Source organism: Dasypus novemcinctus, chromosome 7 (assembly GCF_030445035.2).
Source record: "Dasypus novemcinctus isolate mDasNov1 chromosome 7, mDasNov1.1.hap2, whole genome shotgun sequence".
Taxonomy (NCBI): Eukaryota; Metazoa; Chordata; class Mammalia; order Cingulata; family Dasypodidae; genus Dasypus; species Dasypus novemcinctus.
Window position 1 is genome coordinate 109,488,266 of NC_080679.1, and position 16,685 is coordinate 109,504,950.

General features: G+C 34.1%; 1 protein-coding gene across 1 annotated transcript in view; it reads left to right on the forward strand.

Moving 5' to 3' along the window:
• LRP1B (LDL receptor related protein 1B) overlaps positions 1 to 16,685 on the forward strand; it is a 2,023,931-nt gene that overhangs the window by 1,717,377 nt on the left and 289,869 nt on the right. Inside the window, exons 48-52 of the mRNA XM_058301027.2 lie at positions 7,056 to 7,169; positions 7,434 to 7,583; positions 9,304 to 9,426; positions 10,925 to 11,044; positions 15,062 to 15,190. Of these exons, the coding sequence (XP_058157010.1) occupies positions 7,056 to 7,169; positions 7,434 to 7,583; positions 9,304 to 9,426; positions 10,925 to 11,044; positions 15,062 to 15,190 (636 nt within the window). The remainder of the gene's footprint in view (positions 1 to 7,055; positions 7,170 to 7,433; positions 7,584 to 9,303; positions 9,427 to 10,924; positions 11,045 to 15,061; positions 15,191 to 16,685) is intronic.

Consider the following 16,685-nt stretch of genomic DNA (forward strand, 5'->3'; position numbering starts at 1 on the left):
AATCAAAATGCTCTCATATCTTTTGAAGTGATGAAGGTGCAGCTTGGTAATTATATCAAATGCCGTTGATTGTACACTTTAGATAAATTGTATGGTTTATGAACCAAAAAAAAAAAATGATGGGGTAGGTTGGGAGAAAAATAGATCAAAGGAAAGATACGGACTATAGTTAGTGGTAACACTTTGACAATGCTCTTTCATAATGTGTTACAAATGATTCACAGCAATGCAAGTTATTTGTGGTGGGGTGATGTATGGGAGCTCTGAATAAGGTTATGCATGTTTGTTTACTAAGTTCACAACTTTTCCTATGCATTTATTGTTTATGAATGTTCATGCATGAATTATATACTTCAATAAATTGTTTTAAAAATTACAAACACAAGCCTTCCTATCTTCCTTTGGATTATTCATTATATATGCAACACATTGCATATGAAATTTTGCCCCGAAGCAGTTGTCTGCTAGTCCTTGAACACACTTTATTGAGTACAATGAGACAAAATCAAGGAGTCATGGTAACTGCCCTGAAGGAGTTCAAACTATAAGTAAAAAAGTCACATAAACAGATGAAGAGGCATATAAAATACTATGATTACACATGTAAAAGCACATTTCTTATGTTTTTGTGGGGCAGGGAGGAAATAAGAGTACATTTCTTTTTGGGGGGTGGGAGAACTGGAAGTATCCTGAAAGGTTAGCTGAGATTAAAGGTAAACTGAGTGTTAGAGTAGGAAAAAAAAATGGAATTATACAGACAGACAGACTTTCAAGGACACAGATTAATACTGAAAACTACAGGTAGTGACATGGTTATAGGGAGGTTGCATACGGGGAATGGTGAAAACTGAGACAAGTTAGAGGCGGGAGCCAGAGCATGAAGGTATTTCTTGGTAACAAGTTAAGGAACTTCAGCTTTACCCTGTAGTCATCAGAAAGTCGCTGAAGGTTTAAAACAGGTCAAATATAATCAAATTCACACTTCAGAAGCTGAGATTGTGCGAATGAAAACTATAATACTAAGATAAGTGAAACCAAACAGGAAGCTATTGAAGCAGTCAAAGTGAAAAATAAAGAAGACAGTGAACAATATAGGATATTTTAAGAAGTGGTATTAGCAAGTTCTCTTACGTGCTAAAGGTAGTGGAAGCATGGTAAAGGACACAGGAGGCTTGTTTTGTTTTGTTTTTGTTTTTGTTTTCTGTTTTTTAATTTTATTCATCATTTTCCTTGCTTTTTGTGGACATTTTGTTTTGTGGATGTAGAGGATCAGATTATATGGATGTTTTGTATTCTCAGACTGGAGCAACTGTAGGGCATCAGATGGAGCTGTTAAGAAGGTATGTAGATTGACATAGATCAGGAGCACAGGTGGTAAATTTAGATTGGAAGTATTGATTTTGGACTTATTAAGGAGAAAAAGCTCAGAGAGGATATGTGGCATAATGTTTGTTTTAAGGAAGCACATCAGAATTTTCTGTTGAAGTAAAAAACTGTCATTTATATAAAAAACAGTAGATCAGAGGACTAATATAAGGATCCTCAAGAGAAATTCACAGAGAAGTAAAAAAATAGAAAGGTTTATTGTTTGTTTGTTTGTTTTCCCAAGAAAGGAGCATCAGTCAGTATGACAGGATAGGCATGAGTCAATGTGTACTTTGCATTTGGCAAATAGGAGATGATCTCTTATCTGCATGAGAGTCAACCGAGGGGAATGATAGGGAAAAGCCAGATCACACTCCTTTGACTCATAAAATGGATGATGAAAGAGTAAAGACAGTGACACAGACCATTTTTAGAAAAAAATTGGTGGTAAAGGAAAAGTATAAAGTACAATTGTAATGAGAAGTCTAGGCAAAGTTGACAAGGAGGCCACAATTTGTGCAAATTATTTGTAGCTGCAAAGAAGGATGGGATATTACTCTGTCTTCCTAGATGGTAATACTTTGACTGATCACTTGAGCAGTTTACCATCTAAGGTTGATATTACAGTTTAGGACAAAAGCACATTAGCAATTAAGTCACAATTTTTTATTACCTATACAAGATTAAAAATGATAGATATATTGGATACTGGAAGTAAGTGAAGGGAAATGAATAAACATTTGGAAGAAAAGAGGAAAAGAAACTAGAAGGAGGAAAAGAAATGGATACGTTTTATCATTTATTTGCAAGTAAAGGAGAAGAATATAATAAAGATATTATATTCTCAATAAAGATATTGAGTCAGAATCAAGGTAAAAATATCAAGCTAGAATGAGAAGGAACTAAACAATAAATATAAAAAGTAGATTTTAAAATGAAATGCATTAAAAGAAACCATGGGAAGTTAGTAAATTACTGTGGCTACCCTTGGAAAATGAAAGTTTGCTTTCTTAGCAGTGGTACATAAATTAGTCATTAGTTTGTTTGGGATTTTGAATTATAGTATACAGTACATGGTAAGTGCCTATTAAATTAAGTCACTAGTTGAAGTAGTAAACCTTTTAAAGTATGTAGATTTTATTTAGCCTAATAACATCAATGCTAGATGCTGAATAGAATACAAATAGAATAGTATTTGCTTGTTTTTAGTCTAAACACTTGATATTGTATTATAACTATATAAGCTATATTCCTGCGCATGGATCTACTACATTTGTGAATCAACTTTCAGTCATAACCTTTCTTTTTTGTTGATAATAGTACAAAAATCATAGCAGTTTGATATGTTAACAAACACCTTATACTTTGATGTTCTTCCTGAATAATGCAGGACATTTGAAACGAAAAATGCTCATGGAAACTCAAACACACCCTTTATTATTTTCTAGAAATGAATGGGTTTAATTAATTGGATTATCACCTTTATGATAAAATGGGAAGCTTTTTAGATGAAAGATTACTCACCATATTGTCATGTTTGGGTGTGTTTTTCTTTTCATCTCAGGTTTGTTCACATAGGGTCCTAAGGCACCGTTCAAGCTACAAAGGGAAGTTACCCTGTTCACATTACCCATAGGCCAGGCTATCTTACAAATCAGTGATTAAAGTGTATATCAACCACATTTTTTATTATAGCACACAGAAGATGATGAAGGGAAGGTCGTATGTAAAGGCTCAGGGACAGCAAAGAGCTCTCTGTCCACTTTTTAAATTCCAGTTACTCATTCTGTTTCTATAATCAGTGCAACATGGGATGCAGTTCCTTGATGCACACACAAACCACCTACTATTTAAAAATAATTAGCACCATTAAAAACCCAATTATACAGACAGATTTTGTTAGACTGTGGTGAGAGACTACGGTGGAGCTATCTGTAATTACTTAAAGAATCATTAGACTTTTATTATTTACTTTGGATTTTAATAGTATGTAATATTGCTAATTTTTAATTCCACAAAGGTAGTTATTTACAAAGTAGAAGTAGATGTCACATGGATCTATCTATCTATCTATCTATCTATCTATCTATCTATCTATCTATCTATCTATCTATCTATCTATCTCTTTTAGAAGAAAAGAAAAACCCCAAATCCTCATAAATCTTTGATTTACTGCTCCTTTAGAGCTATTCCTTTCATAACGAAGACCTTTAGGCATCAGGCTATCTGGAGTGGGGAGGTGGATGTGAGGAGTCTGTCTATAATGTTTGTCGTTCTTTATTCCCCTCCAGGTTGTGTGAGTGTGTAAGTAAATAGATTCAGGGACATTACATGAAATCCCGCCTTCCCTGATGAGTACAAATTGCTCCCCTTGGGAAATACATGAACTTCTTTGGACCACCTGAGTACCTTTAGGTGGATGTGGGAGCTAAGTATTTCTGTGGTTACCTGAAAGAGAGGAAACTGGTGTTTGTTTTTTTCCCTAATTTCACAGCAAAACTGTAGATTTCACAAACAAGCTAAATGAAAGGATAAGCATGCTTGAAGGAGAACCCATCATACCTTATGGGTCTGAATACCTTTCCATCCTCTGCAGTAAATTACGTAAAATATGTGGTTTTACGAATGGAAGAGAGATGTAATGGCAAATTTAATGTTTGTTTGTTTTTTCCCCTGTCACCTTCCCTTTGTGACAGGCTGAGTAAGGGGAGTTAGAAGAAAAATGGACTTAGTTTATTCATTTTTAATAAAACATTCTAAGAACCTCAGAAAGACCTGTCCATTTTATATCTTTCCTATCTCAATAAATATTTTAACTGGCATGTAGAAAAGAAGTTGGTAGAGAGAAGAAAACAAAGAAAGTAGAGAAGGGAAAGAATGGTTTTATTTTTTCTTTTGTTATTAATTTTTGTCACAATTCCTGTCAGATCTTCCTGTGTAGTGTCTCATTGCTATTCTTGGTGTGGTTGTGGTGTTTTCACTCACATTTTTGTGGGCCTACTCTTTCTTTTGGACTATCTGGAAGGAAAAATTTAGAAATTCTCACTTCGTTTATCTTTATTTGGAGTATATTATTTTCTTTTCTTTGTGTCAGGACTTTTCACCTGAGGAAAAATTGTCAGGAAATCCTTGTATTTGCTTGAAAATTTGAGACTCCAGCATCATCCAAAGGGTAAAACAAAGTGAGGGAGGAGTACAGTGGAGAGAAGAGGGGAAGAGAGGTTAGCAAAAGAGGTGTTAGCTTAATTACTTAATGGATTTCTTCTATTCCCATGGATTCCTCCTGTCATGGCACTCCTTTCTTTCCTACAAATGTTGGCGATATTAATCCCCGTAACCACATTGCCTCTGTGCATACAAAGTTCTGCTACTTCTCAGTGTGTTCGATGCCCTTGCCTCTTATCACTCCATTTAACCCTCTAGTGGTTCCCAGACCCAAACCTAGTCATGGTATCCTTGGAGATGGCACTAAGTTTAAAGAGAAAACATTTTCCTATTTGCACATGTCATACAATGTAATTGGCCAGCCTGGTCCTCCTCACCCCAGTTTATCAGTCCTACCATTGATTGGGAAAATGGGAGAAAAAAGAATACATCCTCCAACTTTGGTACCCTCTACCTAGCTCTCCTGACTCCCTAGCTAATCCCATTTCTTTTGCCTTTCTCTTCAACATTACTTCATAACTACTCTTCTCAACTTCAAAGTTGTAATTTCTTCTTGTCTTGTCAGTTTCTCTTCTCACTTCTTCCTTCTTCCCAGAATTCCATCCAAGCCGGTATAATATTTGCCTCACCTTTCCATGGTTCTCAAAACTCTTCCTTAACTCTTTCCCCCACCTCAGAGCCCCTAGCACTATTTTCAAACCCTGTTGTGCAATTTCTAAATCTCCAGACTTTTAATTCTCTGAAATGCTATCCCCCATGTTCATGGAATCATAATTTGCCTCTTCACCCTCTCAGGCACTAGCACCCACTCAGATGCAATCCTTCCCAAGTAAATGGAGAAATATAAGCTTCTCTATGAAACCTTAAAGAGAGATTGACCTGGTGTGATAAGTTGCTAGTGTTTCCATTGGGATCTTCCTGGAATCCTAAACTCTAAATTCAAGTATATTATAAAATAGAACTTCAGGTGCATTATGAAATGAGCTTTTGTAAGCTTACCTAAGAATATTACACTATCTAAAATGTTATTTCATAGATTAATTCATTCTATGTTATAAGTAAAAAAGATTGTAAAAAATCATTTTGAACCAAATCTATTCATAAGAGGATGCTGATAGAAAAGAAAGTCAAAACAAAATTTAAAAGTTTGTCTTGATTACCTTCTATTTATATGTATTCCATTTACTGTTTCCATTGGGGGAAAAATGAATATTAAATGAAATATAGAGGAATTTAGAATGGATTTTGCTTTTTTAGAATAAAAGAGAGAATGATCTTATTTTCCTGTGTTGGAAGAAGGTACTTACCTCTACTCATAATAGCATTATCTGTTTCACATATTAAGATGTTATTTTTAATGAAGAAAACAATGAAGCAATTATAATTGTAAATTGTAAATAAAACATTTACTCTAATCATCATTTGAATACAAATAAAGATGCAATTTCAAGATATAATTAAATACAATAAGAGCAGTACATTATGAAATACCAAATGACATGCACACCCTTGAGTAAGATTTGCATATTTTATGATATGATTTTAACCATGTACAATTGATATAATTTCTATTTGTAATTAAATAGGCTCTTAAAAATATCAACACTACTAAAAGTGGCATAATCAAAGAGCCCTTCATTTTGTACATTAATGTAATCAACCCATGGAATTTTGAATTTGGAATAAAAATCTCACCTATGTTACTCAGATATGTATAGCACACATAGCACCTGTTTGCAACATATTGCTGGAAAGCATTATATAGCAATGAATGTGTAAGCAACCAAGAAAGGAGTATATGATTAAGAGTAAACTTTTCTATATAATATGTATATTATGACAATAGCATATTGAAGCAGATTTTCATCTAAGCATAGCAGGAATTGGAAGACCATATTTTCATAACAATAGAGACAATGTTGTGATATGTCTGTGGAAAGGAGAATGACATAGCAGAGATGATTTCTAGCAGTGCTCAGCTCTTCCTCCTTTGATTAACAAAGCAAGTGCTCAGTGGTTATATCCATCTATCTGTCCATCCATCCCTCCATCCATCCATTCATTTCTATCATATCCTTTAGCAACCAGATTGGGATTTCTTGGTACACAGTCAGGCATTTGTTTAGCACCATAGCCTTCTCCTCTGTAAGTTGGAAAGACAGAGAAGGTTCAGCAGCATTCAGTTTATTTTAGGGTTGGCTTAGTGCTGGGCTGATTGTGAACAAAGCACAGTCCTTGCTTTCATGGAGCTTACAGTCTAGCAGGGAGCATATACATAAACATGCAACTGCAATGCATTGTGATTAAGTACAATGGCAGAGGGAAGAATCATATGATATGGGGAAAACACAAGAGAAGCACTTAACCCAAGCTTGGGAGTAAGGGACAGAGGTCACATTTCGCTTTTTGGAGTTAAGAAGCAAAACTAAACAAAATAACATTAATTAACTAATATATTCAAGTGTAAAAGCAAACAGCCATTTTCTGTCTCATCTATTCACTTATTTATTTACCTGATTTTCTAGTTTCAACCTGTGCTGCTGTTGAGTTCCGCTGTGCAGATGGGACTTGCATTCCAAGATCAGCACGATGCAACCAGAACATAGATTGTGCAGACGCCACAGATGAAAAGAGCTGCAGTAAGATATCCCACCTCCATTTGTTTGTCCATTCCCGGGAACCTTTGGTATTGCATTGAACTCTGTCCCAACTTTGCATTGAACCTCACCCAGAACTGATATGTAATTGACCCCTGTTGTGTAGGATAATTGCACATGTACTTTTCAAATGAAGTCTGAAACTTCATTAGAAAAGTGAACTCTCCTTGTATCTATGTCCTACATAGAAGGCTCATAAGCTTTGCAAATGAGCTGATTTTCATTTTTCTACTTATCTCCTTCTAGATAATACAGATTGCACACATTTCTATAAACTTGGAGTGAAAACCACAGGGTTCATAAAATGTAATTCTACCTCCCTGTGTGTTCTGCCAACCTGGATATGCGATGGGTCTAATGACTGTGGAGACTATTCAGATGAATTAAAGTGCCCAGGTAACTTTAGAAAGAGACATAGTTATTGCCTTGATGTGTGAGAGACAATCATGTACAATTAATTTATTTTTATTCTTGATATCCAATGGTTAATATTAAAATTTAAATAATGTAGAAAACTTTAAATGTAATCATTCTGTTTTAGACATGCCACTTGAAATTTTTAGTGATTTATGAAATGATACTTATGAAATCGGTCCTGTATTTGCATGTTTCCTTTTTTCATGCTCAGTTCATCATTAATTCTTTTTTAAGATGATGATTGATTCTTTAAAGTTTGTAATCTGGAAGGCTTCAACAGAAATTATTACCTTCTTAAAAATAAGTATTCATAGACTAAAGGAGAGACCATGTTTCCCATCACTGGCTTTGCTTGAGGCTATCGTAGAGCTTGTTTTTATGTTATACCATTTGATGCAGTTTACAGCATCTTTTGGCATGGTATTTTTGGGTAGTCATTATTCTTATTGGAACAAAGATCAAATATCTGTATCTGACTATTAACCATCTTTATTTACGTAAGCTCTGAAAAGTGTTGCCTATACTCTTAGGAGGATTAGTTCCATGAAAAGATTATGGCCCTGCTTCTGTTTAAGTATTTGAGGAAACTGAAATAAAAATAAATAATTCAGTAAAACTGTTAAATGAGTATAACTATTAGTATAAGTCAAAGTTGATATGCTGTATAAGAAAATTTTTTATTTCAAAGAAGTTTTAGATTACATGAAAGTTACATCTCAAATATAAGGGTTTCTCATATATTTCAACCCCACCCCCTCTCAAATTTTTCCCTGTTAATAACATCTTTCATTAGTGTGGTACATTTGTTACAATGGATGAACAAATATTGAAGCATTGCTACTAACCATGGTCTATGGTTTAGTTTACATTATAGTTTATACTTTGCACTGTACAATTTTATAGGTTTTGACAAAATGTATTTTGTCCTGTATCCATCATTGCAATAAAGTGCAGAACAATTCCAGTGTCCCCAAAATGCCCCATATTACACTTATCCTTCCTTCTCCCTCCCCTCAGAACCTCTGGTGACCACTGCCATTATATCAATGACACAAGTTCTTCTATTACTATAAGACTACTTTGTTTCATAGTTGCATGTCCCCCTTAAGTTTGTTCTTTCCTCAATCTTTAGGATTTTGGGAATGGTGATACCTGCTCTGTTTCTGATTGAGAGGAGGTTTAGAAATTATATTCATGAGCGTTCTGTGCACCAATTTATACACACACACACACACATACACATACACAATCTCCTATGAGGAACTGACATTCTTAAATTTTCTTATTATGGATATGAGATTAAGACTACTTTCAATCCAAATATGACTCTTTGTCTTAGGACTATCCACTTTATAGTTACCTCAGGTATTTTATTTTATTTTTAATAGCCACATTTCATGCTATTTGCATTTAACCAGTTTTTCAATGAGTGTACTCTGGGTTTTGGGAGCCAATCCAGGTTACCACATTGCATTTGGCTTCCATGTCTCCCTAGTCTCCTCTGTTCTGTGGAAGTTTCTCAGTGTTTCTTCATTTTCATGACCTTGAGATTCCCACCTGCATCTTACATTTAAATTTGCTTGCTATTCATCTCTAGCAATTCCAGGACTATTACTGTTCTGCTATCTACCTATGTTGCAGGAGTCTATGATTAATTTAAATTCTTTAACATGGCATTACATTTTATATTTTATCACAGTTCAAAACAAACACAAATGTGAAGAAAATTATTTTGGTTGTCCTAGTGGAAGATGCATTTTGAACACCTGGATATGTGATGGTCAGAATGATTGTGAGGATGGACTCGATGAAGTCCATTGCGGTGAGGCATTATATCTTGCTTTTAGTCCTACAAACCTTTTTTGTTTATATGTTGATCTTTTCTTCCAGAGGGACTTTAAACAAAATATTAACTGATTTTAATATAATTTTTCATTTTTATCAAATAATAGAGGATAAAAATTAAAATGATGCAGAAGAGCTTATAATGATGAATAATCTCTTGCCCCAGCAGTTTCTTATAGACTTTTCTGTTTTGTTATTTGAGGGATTACCTTCATTGAGCTAAATGATATATTTATACCTTTATTTCCTGATTTATTAACTTATGTGGTATCTAATGTGTTTACTTTCTACTTTGAAAATAAGGATTTGGCTCATATGCCTCATTATTTTCCCACTTTTTGTTGTCAGTTATAATTCTAAAACTTTCTATTACTCCATGATAGCTTTAAATAATATACTTAAACTTATATTTCTTCAAATTCTTTCCCCTCATTCCTACCTCCTAATTTCTATAAATGTGCACATTTCATTTTATATTGCCAATGTCTGGAAGCATTTGGTAACTTATTTTATAAAATGTAAGAATTCTTGATTTCCAGGCCAAAAAACACTCCCTAAAGGAAAACAAAGCATACATTCACTGTCTCTTTTAATGCAAATAATACACACAATGGTGAGTAGACAGAGTTGAAAAAAGATTAAAAATGGATCTTCTGTGAAATGTCAAACTCCTCTACAAGTAAATGTCATCATGAAATGTGAAGGTGCATTTTGTTTGATTAAGATGCTATATATCTTTACATTAGAACCCGATTCTGAAAAAGACCAGCAGGAAACTTTAAAAATAGTTTATGGGGATTCATAATTTTTGGTTAGGGAGCCATTATATGATGGTCTATTCCTCAATTAAATTTTTCCACACTTCAGTTTTTCTAAATTCTCTCTTTTCACACCTTCTGTAGTTGAAGATTTTAAATAGAGATGCTGAGTTTTTACATAGTTTATGATCCAAAACCAAATAATTTATAGTAATTTATATTTTGATCACTTCCATTTTATTTTAGAAGGTTTTATTTGTGGATGTTTCCCAGTGATAAATATACTGGGTAGAAGGTAAGGTTTGGCATGGAGGAGAGAAATCATAAAATTAACATTGAAAATAAATGGATTGTACTATTATACACACTTCATTTGGAAATAAAATATCAATCAACAATGCCAATGAATTTGGATCTTGTTAGTCAAGTATAATAAACAAAAGCCAAGTATTTTCAAGAGAGAATCACAAAACATCAACATATTAAGTAAGTGTAGGTGCTAAACTGCTTGTTTGGGCATCAAGCTAAAACCTCCTTTGTCACCTTTAAAATCTGAAAATCACTTTGGACAAATGTAAAACAGCCATTTCACACTTTGTCAAACAAATACATTTGCTGGCCAGTCTACTGGATTGTCCACTTGCCTCAGGACTGTCCTTAAATGGTCTTTACGAGTTTTTATCTTTTGTACTTAAAACAAGTTTTGTTTGTTTTCAGATTCTTCTTGCTCTTGGAACCAATTTGCTTGCTCTGCCCAAAAATGTATTTCTAAACACTGGATTTGTGATGGTGAAGATGATTGTGGAGATGGATTAGATGAAAGTGATAGCATTTGTGGTGAGCTGTTCCTTTGGTGTACTCATTCAGTCTTTAGGCATATAATACATATGCTCTGTCATTTTAGATCATACATGACAACTTGTTTTCTACTTTTTAAAACAACATTAAGTTTAGAAACACATTCTATATAACTATTTTTATTATTTTCATGGTAACCTATTATTGTTATTTTGATATAAGCAAGTATTATTCTATATTCATTATTTTTTCCTGATTATTGCTGCAGTGAGGGTCTTTGTACATTTTATTTCTAGTTTTCAATGACTTCCTTGGAATAAATTACAGTGTTTAAGATTATTGGGTTAAATGGCTGAGCAGTTTTTCATAAGTCTTGATAGTTATTGCCAAGTTGCCCTCTAAAAGTATTATACTAATTTTAATATCACAAGCCACATTTTCTGTCTGTGTTTCAAAAATTTCATTATTATTGAATTTCTTTAAGTGGTAAGTCAAGTGATAAGGCTATTTTATATGATCTTAAAATGTACTTTGTAGGAATAGTGATAATAGTGTAAAAGTTCTACATTTATCTATGATATTTCAGCTACAGAGTCAGAATAATTGCTTTTTAATCATCAAAACATTTTATATTTGATTTAAATGGCATTTCTTACTGCCTTTCCAAAGGAACAAAATTAGGAAGCATCCTAATCTCAATGAAATGATTAAAATAGGCCAAGCATTCTATTAAAGTTATTTGTTTGCCTATCTGTCTCTATTTATCCATCTGCCATATCTATCTAACTATGTATCTATCTGGTCTGTTTCTATATATGTGTCTCTAACCTGTAGCTATATATTCTTCACTCATTACATCAGTCCTGTTTGATAGTTGTTGTCTTCCTCATTTTAGAGAATAAAGGCCCTGAGTCACAGAATACGATACACAAGCAGAGTTAAGTATACTTAACAATTCTTCTAAATTTCAGAGGTTGTGGCCAGCTATATAGATCATTTTCCATGGGTATCCTTTTATAGAGCTTAAGCTAAACTTAAGTTCTTTGTAAAAGATACAAGCTTGCCGATATCCTCTGATAGCAGACAATATATAATCTTCTATTTAATCCACTCAAAATCTAATTTTTATTTACTCAGCTAAAACAAATTAAGAGTTACACAACAGATAAAAGCTAAATATAGAAAGATCACTATTAAAAAGCACTGAAAGGAAAAAAAAAAGTCAGTAATCGACTGGGTAACTGGTTGTTCTTCAACCACTTGTTTCTCTTGCTCTCACATCTTTCTTTAATTTTACAAAAGGATTACTTGTTTGCAAAGGCTTGAGCATGTTTCTAATCTCTAAAACCAGTTTGCATTTGACTCTTTGGTTAGCCCTACGCTATCTGACTCTAGTCACACCTCTGAGTTTTCTTAGCACACATAGTATAATAGAAGGGACAAAGGCTCTACATTTACAAAGGGTTGAGTTCCATCACATCTGCATTTTCCAGCTGTGTGACCATGGGCAAGTTTATTTTCTTGCCCAGATTTTCTACCTATAAAAGGGATACAATGAGATCATCTTTTGTAACTATTATGATTGTATAACTTGAACTAGGTATAGTTTATTAACGAGAGGCGACCCAATCTCTGTTGTTCTATTTCTTCAGTCCACATTTATCTGTGCCCTATAAAATTTTCTTTGCAAAAGGATTAAAATGCAATAAACATGCTTATCACCTGTCAAAACACCCAGTCTACTTAATTTAATTCAAGGCTATATTTTATATACTAACTACCAAGCTGCAGACACACACCCACAAATACTGCTTTAGACTAAACATTAGTCAGTGAACTGTGCCTAATAATTTAGAATTGAAAAGGAACCTTATAAATAACATTTCAAATGGTTCCCAACCTTTAGCGTACAAAATATTCTACTCAGATGCTTGTTAAAAATGTAGACTCAATGCCTACCCCCCACCCCAAATATTCTGATATGGGGCATAAACAATTTCTGCATAAGCATTTAGTAGATTCTGACTTGGGTATTTGAGGATCACGCATTGAAAAACATAGTCTAGTCTACCTCCATCATTTAATAGATGAAGAAAACAAAACAGAGGTTCATAAATTTGCCTGACTTCACTCAGCTAATTAGTGACAATAAAACTAGGATCAGAATTTAAGTTTACTAAATTCTAAATAGGATAGTAGGTCTCACCAGGCATATCCTATATCTGAGTAGATGGTTCTGGTGGAATTCCTTCTACCTATCTATCTTCTCCCTTGGGATTACTTTCCCTGAGGAGGGTGATATGTCTCCAGATGGCAATAGTAACCATGGAATGAAACCATGATTTTTTCTTTGGAGAATTTTCTTCCAATTGACTATAATGTTTTGGCATGTTCTTAACACAGAATCTGTTGAACACTATCAAGGGATCCAGAAAATTAGCTGCCCAGAGATTTATGTCATTTTATAGCTGGAAGTTATCTTAATAATTATCTAGACACACCCTGCCATTTATTAGATGTAAGAGATTTAACAGATAGGGAAACTCAGAGGTTTTGTGTCTTCTCCAAGGCCATATAGAATGAGGTTCCTAAGTGCCAATTCAGTGCTATTTCTGCTATGCATACCTCAAAAACTAATCAGAGTGATGATAAGAAAGTAGACAAGGATTTTTATATTTATTGAAACCTTGTTTGAAATAATACAATTTATTTTTAAGGCTCAGGATAAATAATAAAAATACAACAGAAATTAAAGCATTGAATTGAGAGTATAATAATGAAATGACACATTACCTTATGACAAGCCTGAAAAGATAGATAATAAGGAGGGAGGAATAGTATAAAAATAATTTCTATAAGAAGAGAACTTTATAAAAGGTATTCAGTTAATTCATTTTTAAATGAAAGCAGCATTTATTTAATAGTTTTTTCTTGAGTTTTTTCAGTAATAGATACAAACTAAACCCCATTTCTATTAAAGCACTGATCCTCAACCAAATGGAGACTTTTTCAATATTCATTTTCCATTCTATCCTCTAGGTTAAGGTACATGTCAGGGACATGCATGTATGTTGGAAAAGATCCATAAGGAATTTTACTTTGGCCCTATACTGCAACACATGACACATGCATCAGAATACCTCATTTTCTGTACATAAATCTCTGGATGAAAAGTAAGAAGCTGGTAAACTAATTAAAGCACGTTGACTATGCTTTTTTAAAAATATGACTGCCCTATGCTCATATAAGGATAAGTAAAGAGAAAGTACCTATAACCCTGGAAATTTACAGTCAAAACACTAAGTACTTTTTTGCTTTATATATTTGAAAAACATCATTATGCAGCTAAAGGAACATTGAAATGTTAGAACAGAGAAAAGCTAGACCCTGTTGGCTAAATGTGTAAAAGCAAAGAGACAATGGACACAATTATTCTTTTCAGCAATACAAGGTAGAGGGTAATAATAGCAAACGAGGTTAAGAGAAGATGGGTAAGAATCAGAAGAGTTTTGAACTCCCATCTTTTCTTTGGCACCCTGGGCAAGTTGTGACATTGTGCAAGCTTTTCAGCTTCTGTAAGTCTCAGTTTCTCTATCTGTAAAATTAGACTAATAAAAGTCATCCTGATTAGGCTATTGTGAGGATTAAATTCATCTATTTGTTAAGTGCTTAGCATATATTAAACAAAATGCTATTATGATGATGATGATGATGATGATGATGATTATCCTCATTCAGTCTTTTGGCAATATTATCTTACTTTGTTGAACATTTTAAGACAATTCTATGCTTTGCTACATTTAACAAGGAAAAAGGGCATTATTTTCTACCACATAGCTTTAGGAAATTTAGCACCAGCATTTAGGAGGAAATGCACACTTAGAGGAACAAGTGTGGTCATCCATAGGAAGGACAGAGTTAGGTGATTCCAAGCAACTTCAATTTCTTCCTTATAAGTAGAATGCTTCTGCTCCCTTCTTTCCAAAGAAAACGTAAATGATTGAACTTATCCAGCCACAGGCGATAATCTCATGGCCTTTCTTCTTTGGGTTTCAGGTGCCATAACTTGTGCCACCGACATGTTCAGCTGCCAGGGCTCCCATGCCTGTGTTCCCCGACACTGGCTTTGTGATGGTGAAAGGGACTGTCCAAATGGGAGTGATGAGCTCTCCACAGCAGGCTGCGGTATGAAAGCTTGCTGGGTCTCTTTGTCAAAGAAACTGCAGCATCCTTAGATGTTTCGTTCTCATAACATTTCACTATGTCACCTTTTCCTTTCCTTTCTCCATCATTGGGCCTAGGTAGTATCAGATGTAATCAGGTGGGATGTTATTATCATGGAGGTGCAGCAACCCCTCAAACTATGGTTCAGTGTTTCATATATGCACAGTGGGATTAATTATTTAAAAACCATCCTGATGAACAAAGATTTCTCATTTTACTTCTGAGATAATACTGCTATAGTATGTGTGGGTGTGCATGTATGAAGAGATTTTGTGTGTGTGTGTATTTTCCCCTCATGAAAGGTTTTGTATTGCCTATTACAGATACTCTATAAATAGCTGCTATGATCCTAAAATACTACTGATCAGAAGGTCAGTAAACACCTATTAGTCCCACGGATAGGGTATTAACCCTTGGGTCAGGTAAAAATAGTATGGATATAGCTGAACGAAACTGTGGGATTAGAGAAATACCTTTGTAGGTCAGACAATTTAGTAAGTTTCTGACTCTTAAGTCACCTCAGAAAATTTTCAGGAAATTACTCAATAGTAAAAATTTAGATGGATTCCTTGCATGATCCAGGACAACAAAGGGACTATTTGAATGCAGATCCCAGGATCACATAGAGGATCTTTTGGAACTGAGCAATTTATCAGAAAGAGTGCTATGAATCTACTAGTTAAAGTGAATTCTGTCAATCACGTTTTCAATGGCCTGTCTTTATGTCTTCAGAGCATTGTATTTAAAGCCATAATGCTAGTGTGTGAATGTGGGTGTGTTTATATGGGGGATAGTGAAAACAGAGGAGAAAAAAGAACACTTTGAGGCCAGCATATTCACACAGAATGCATGCTGCTGTTGTAGAATAATTCACTTTGATCTTGAAAATGATGTGTCTGTCTGTGGAGGTCAATGGGGCCACTGAGTGCTACATAATAAAGGATTATGTATCGATTCAGGGATCCAGATGGTCCCACTATGCTGTTGCTATTGTAGCAAGTTAACATTCTGAGAGGCATATTAACACTTTTGAACCACATGGGTACAATTAAGTAAATTATACTAAAATACAGCAAATTGTACTCAAGTGACTTGAAAGTGTTAAAGCCAAATAAGTCACTGTTACTCAGTGTTTTAAAGAATAATCCATGTATTAGAATTGGCATAATTCACTTGAGCTACACAAGCTGTCAAGCAGTTCAAAGTTAGAGGGACTATGAATAACTCTGGGTTTTACTTTGATTATAATGGGCATTTTAAAAAAATTGCTCCCGTGAGACTTCCATATAATTTTTGAAAATAAATTTGCTGAAAATAAATGATAGTTGATTAAATTCAAAGATTTCTTTTGGTTTTACCTACTCATGTCTCTATGCCAATCATTACTGAGTTGAAAAAAAAGAAAAGAAAGGATGTTGACACTGAGGAAGAAATGGAAGAAATTGCCTTGCCACTG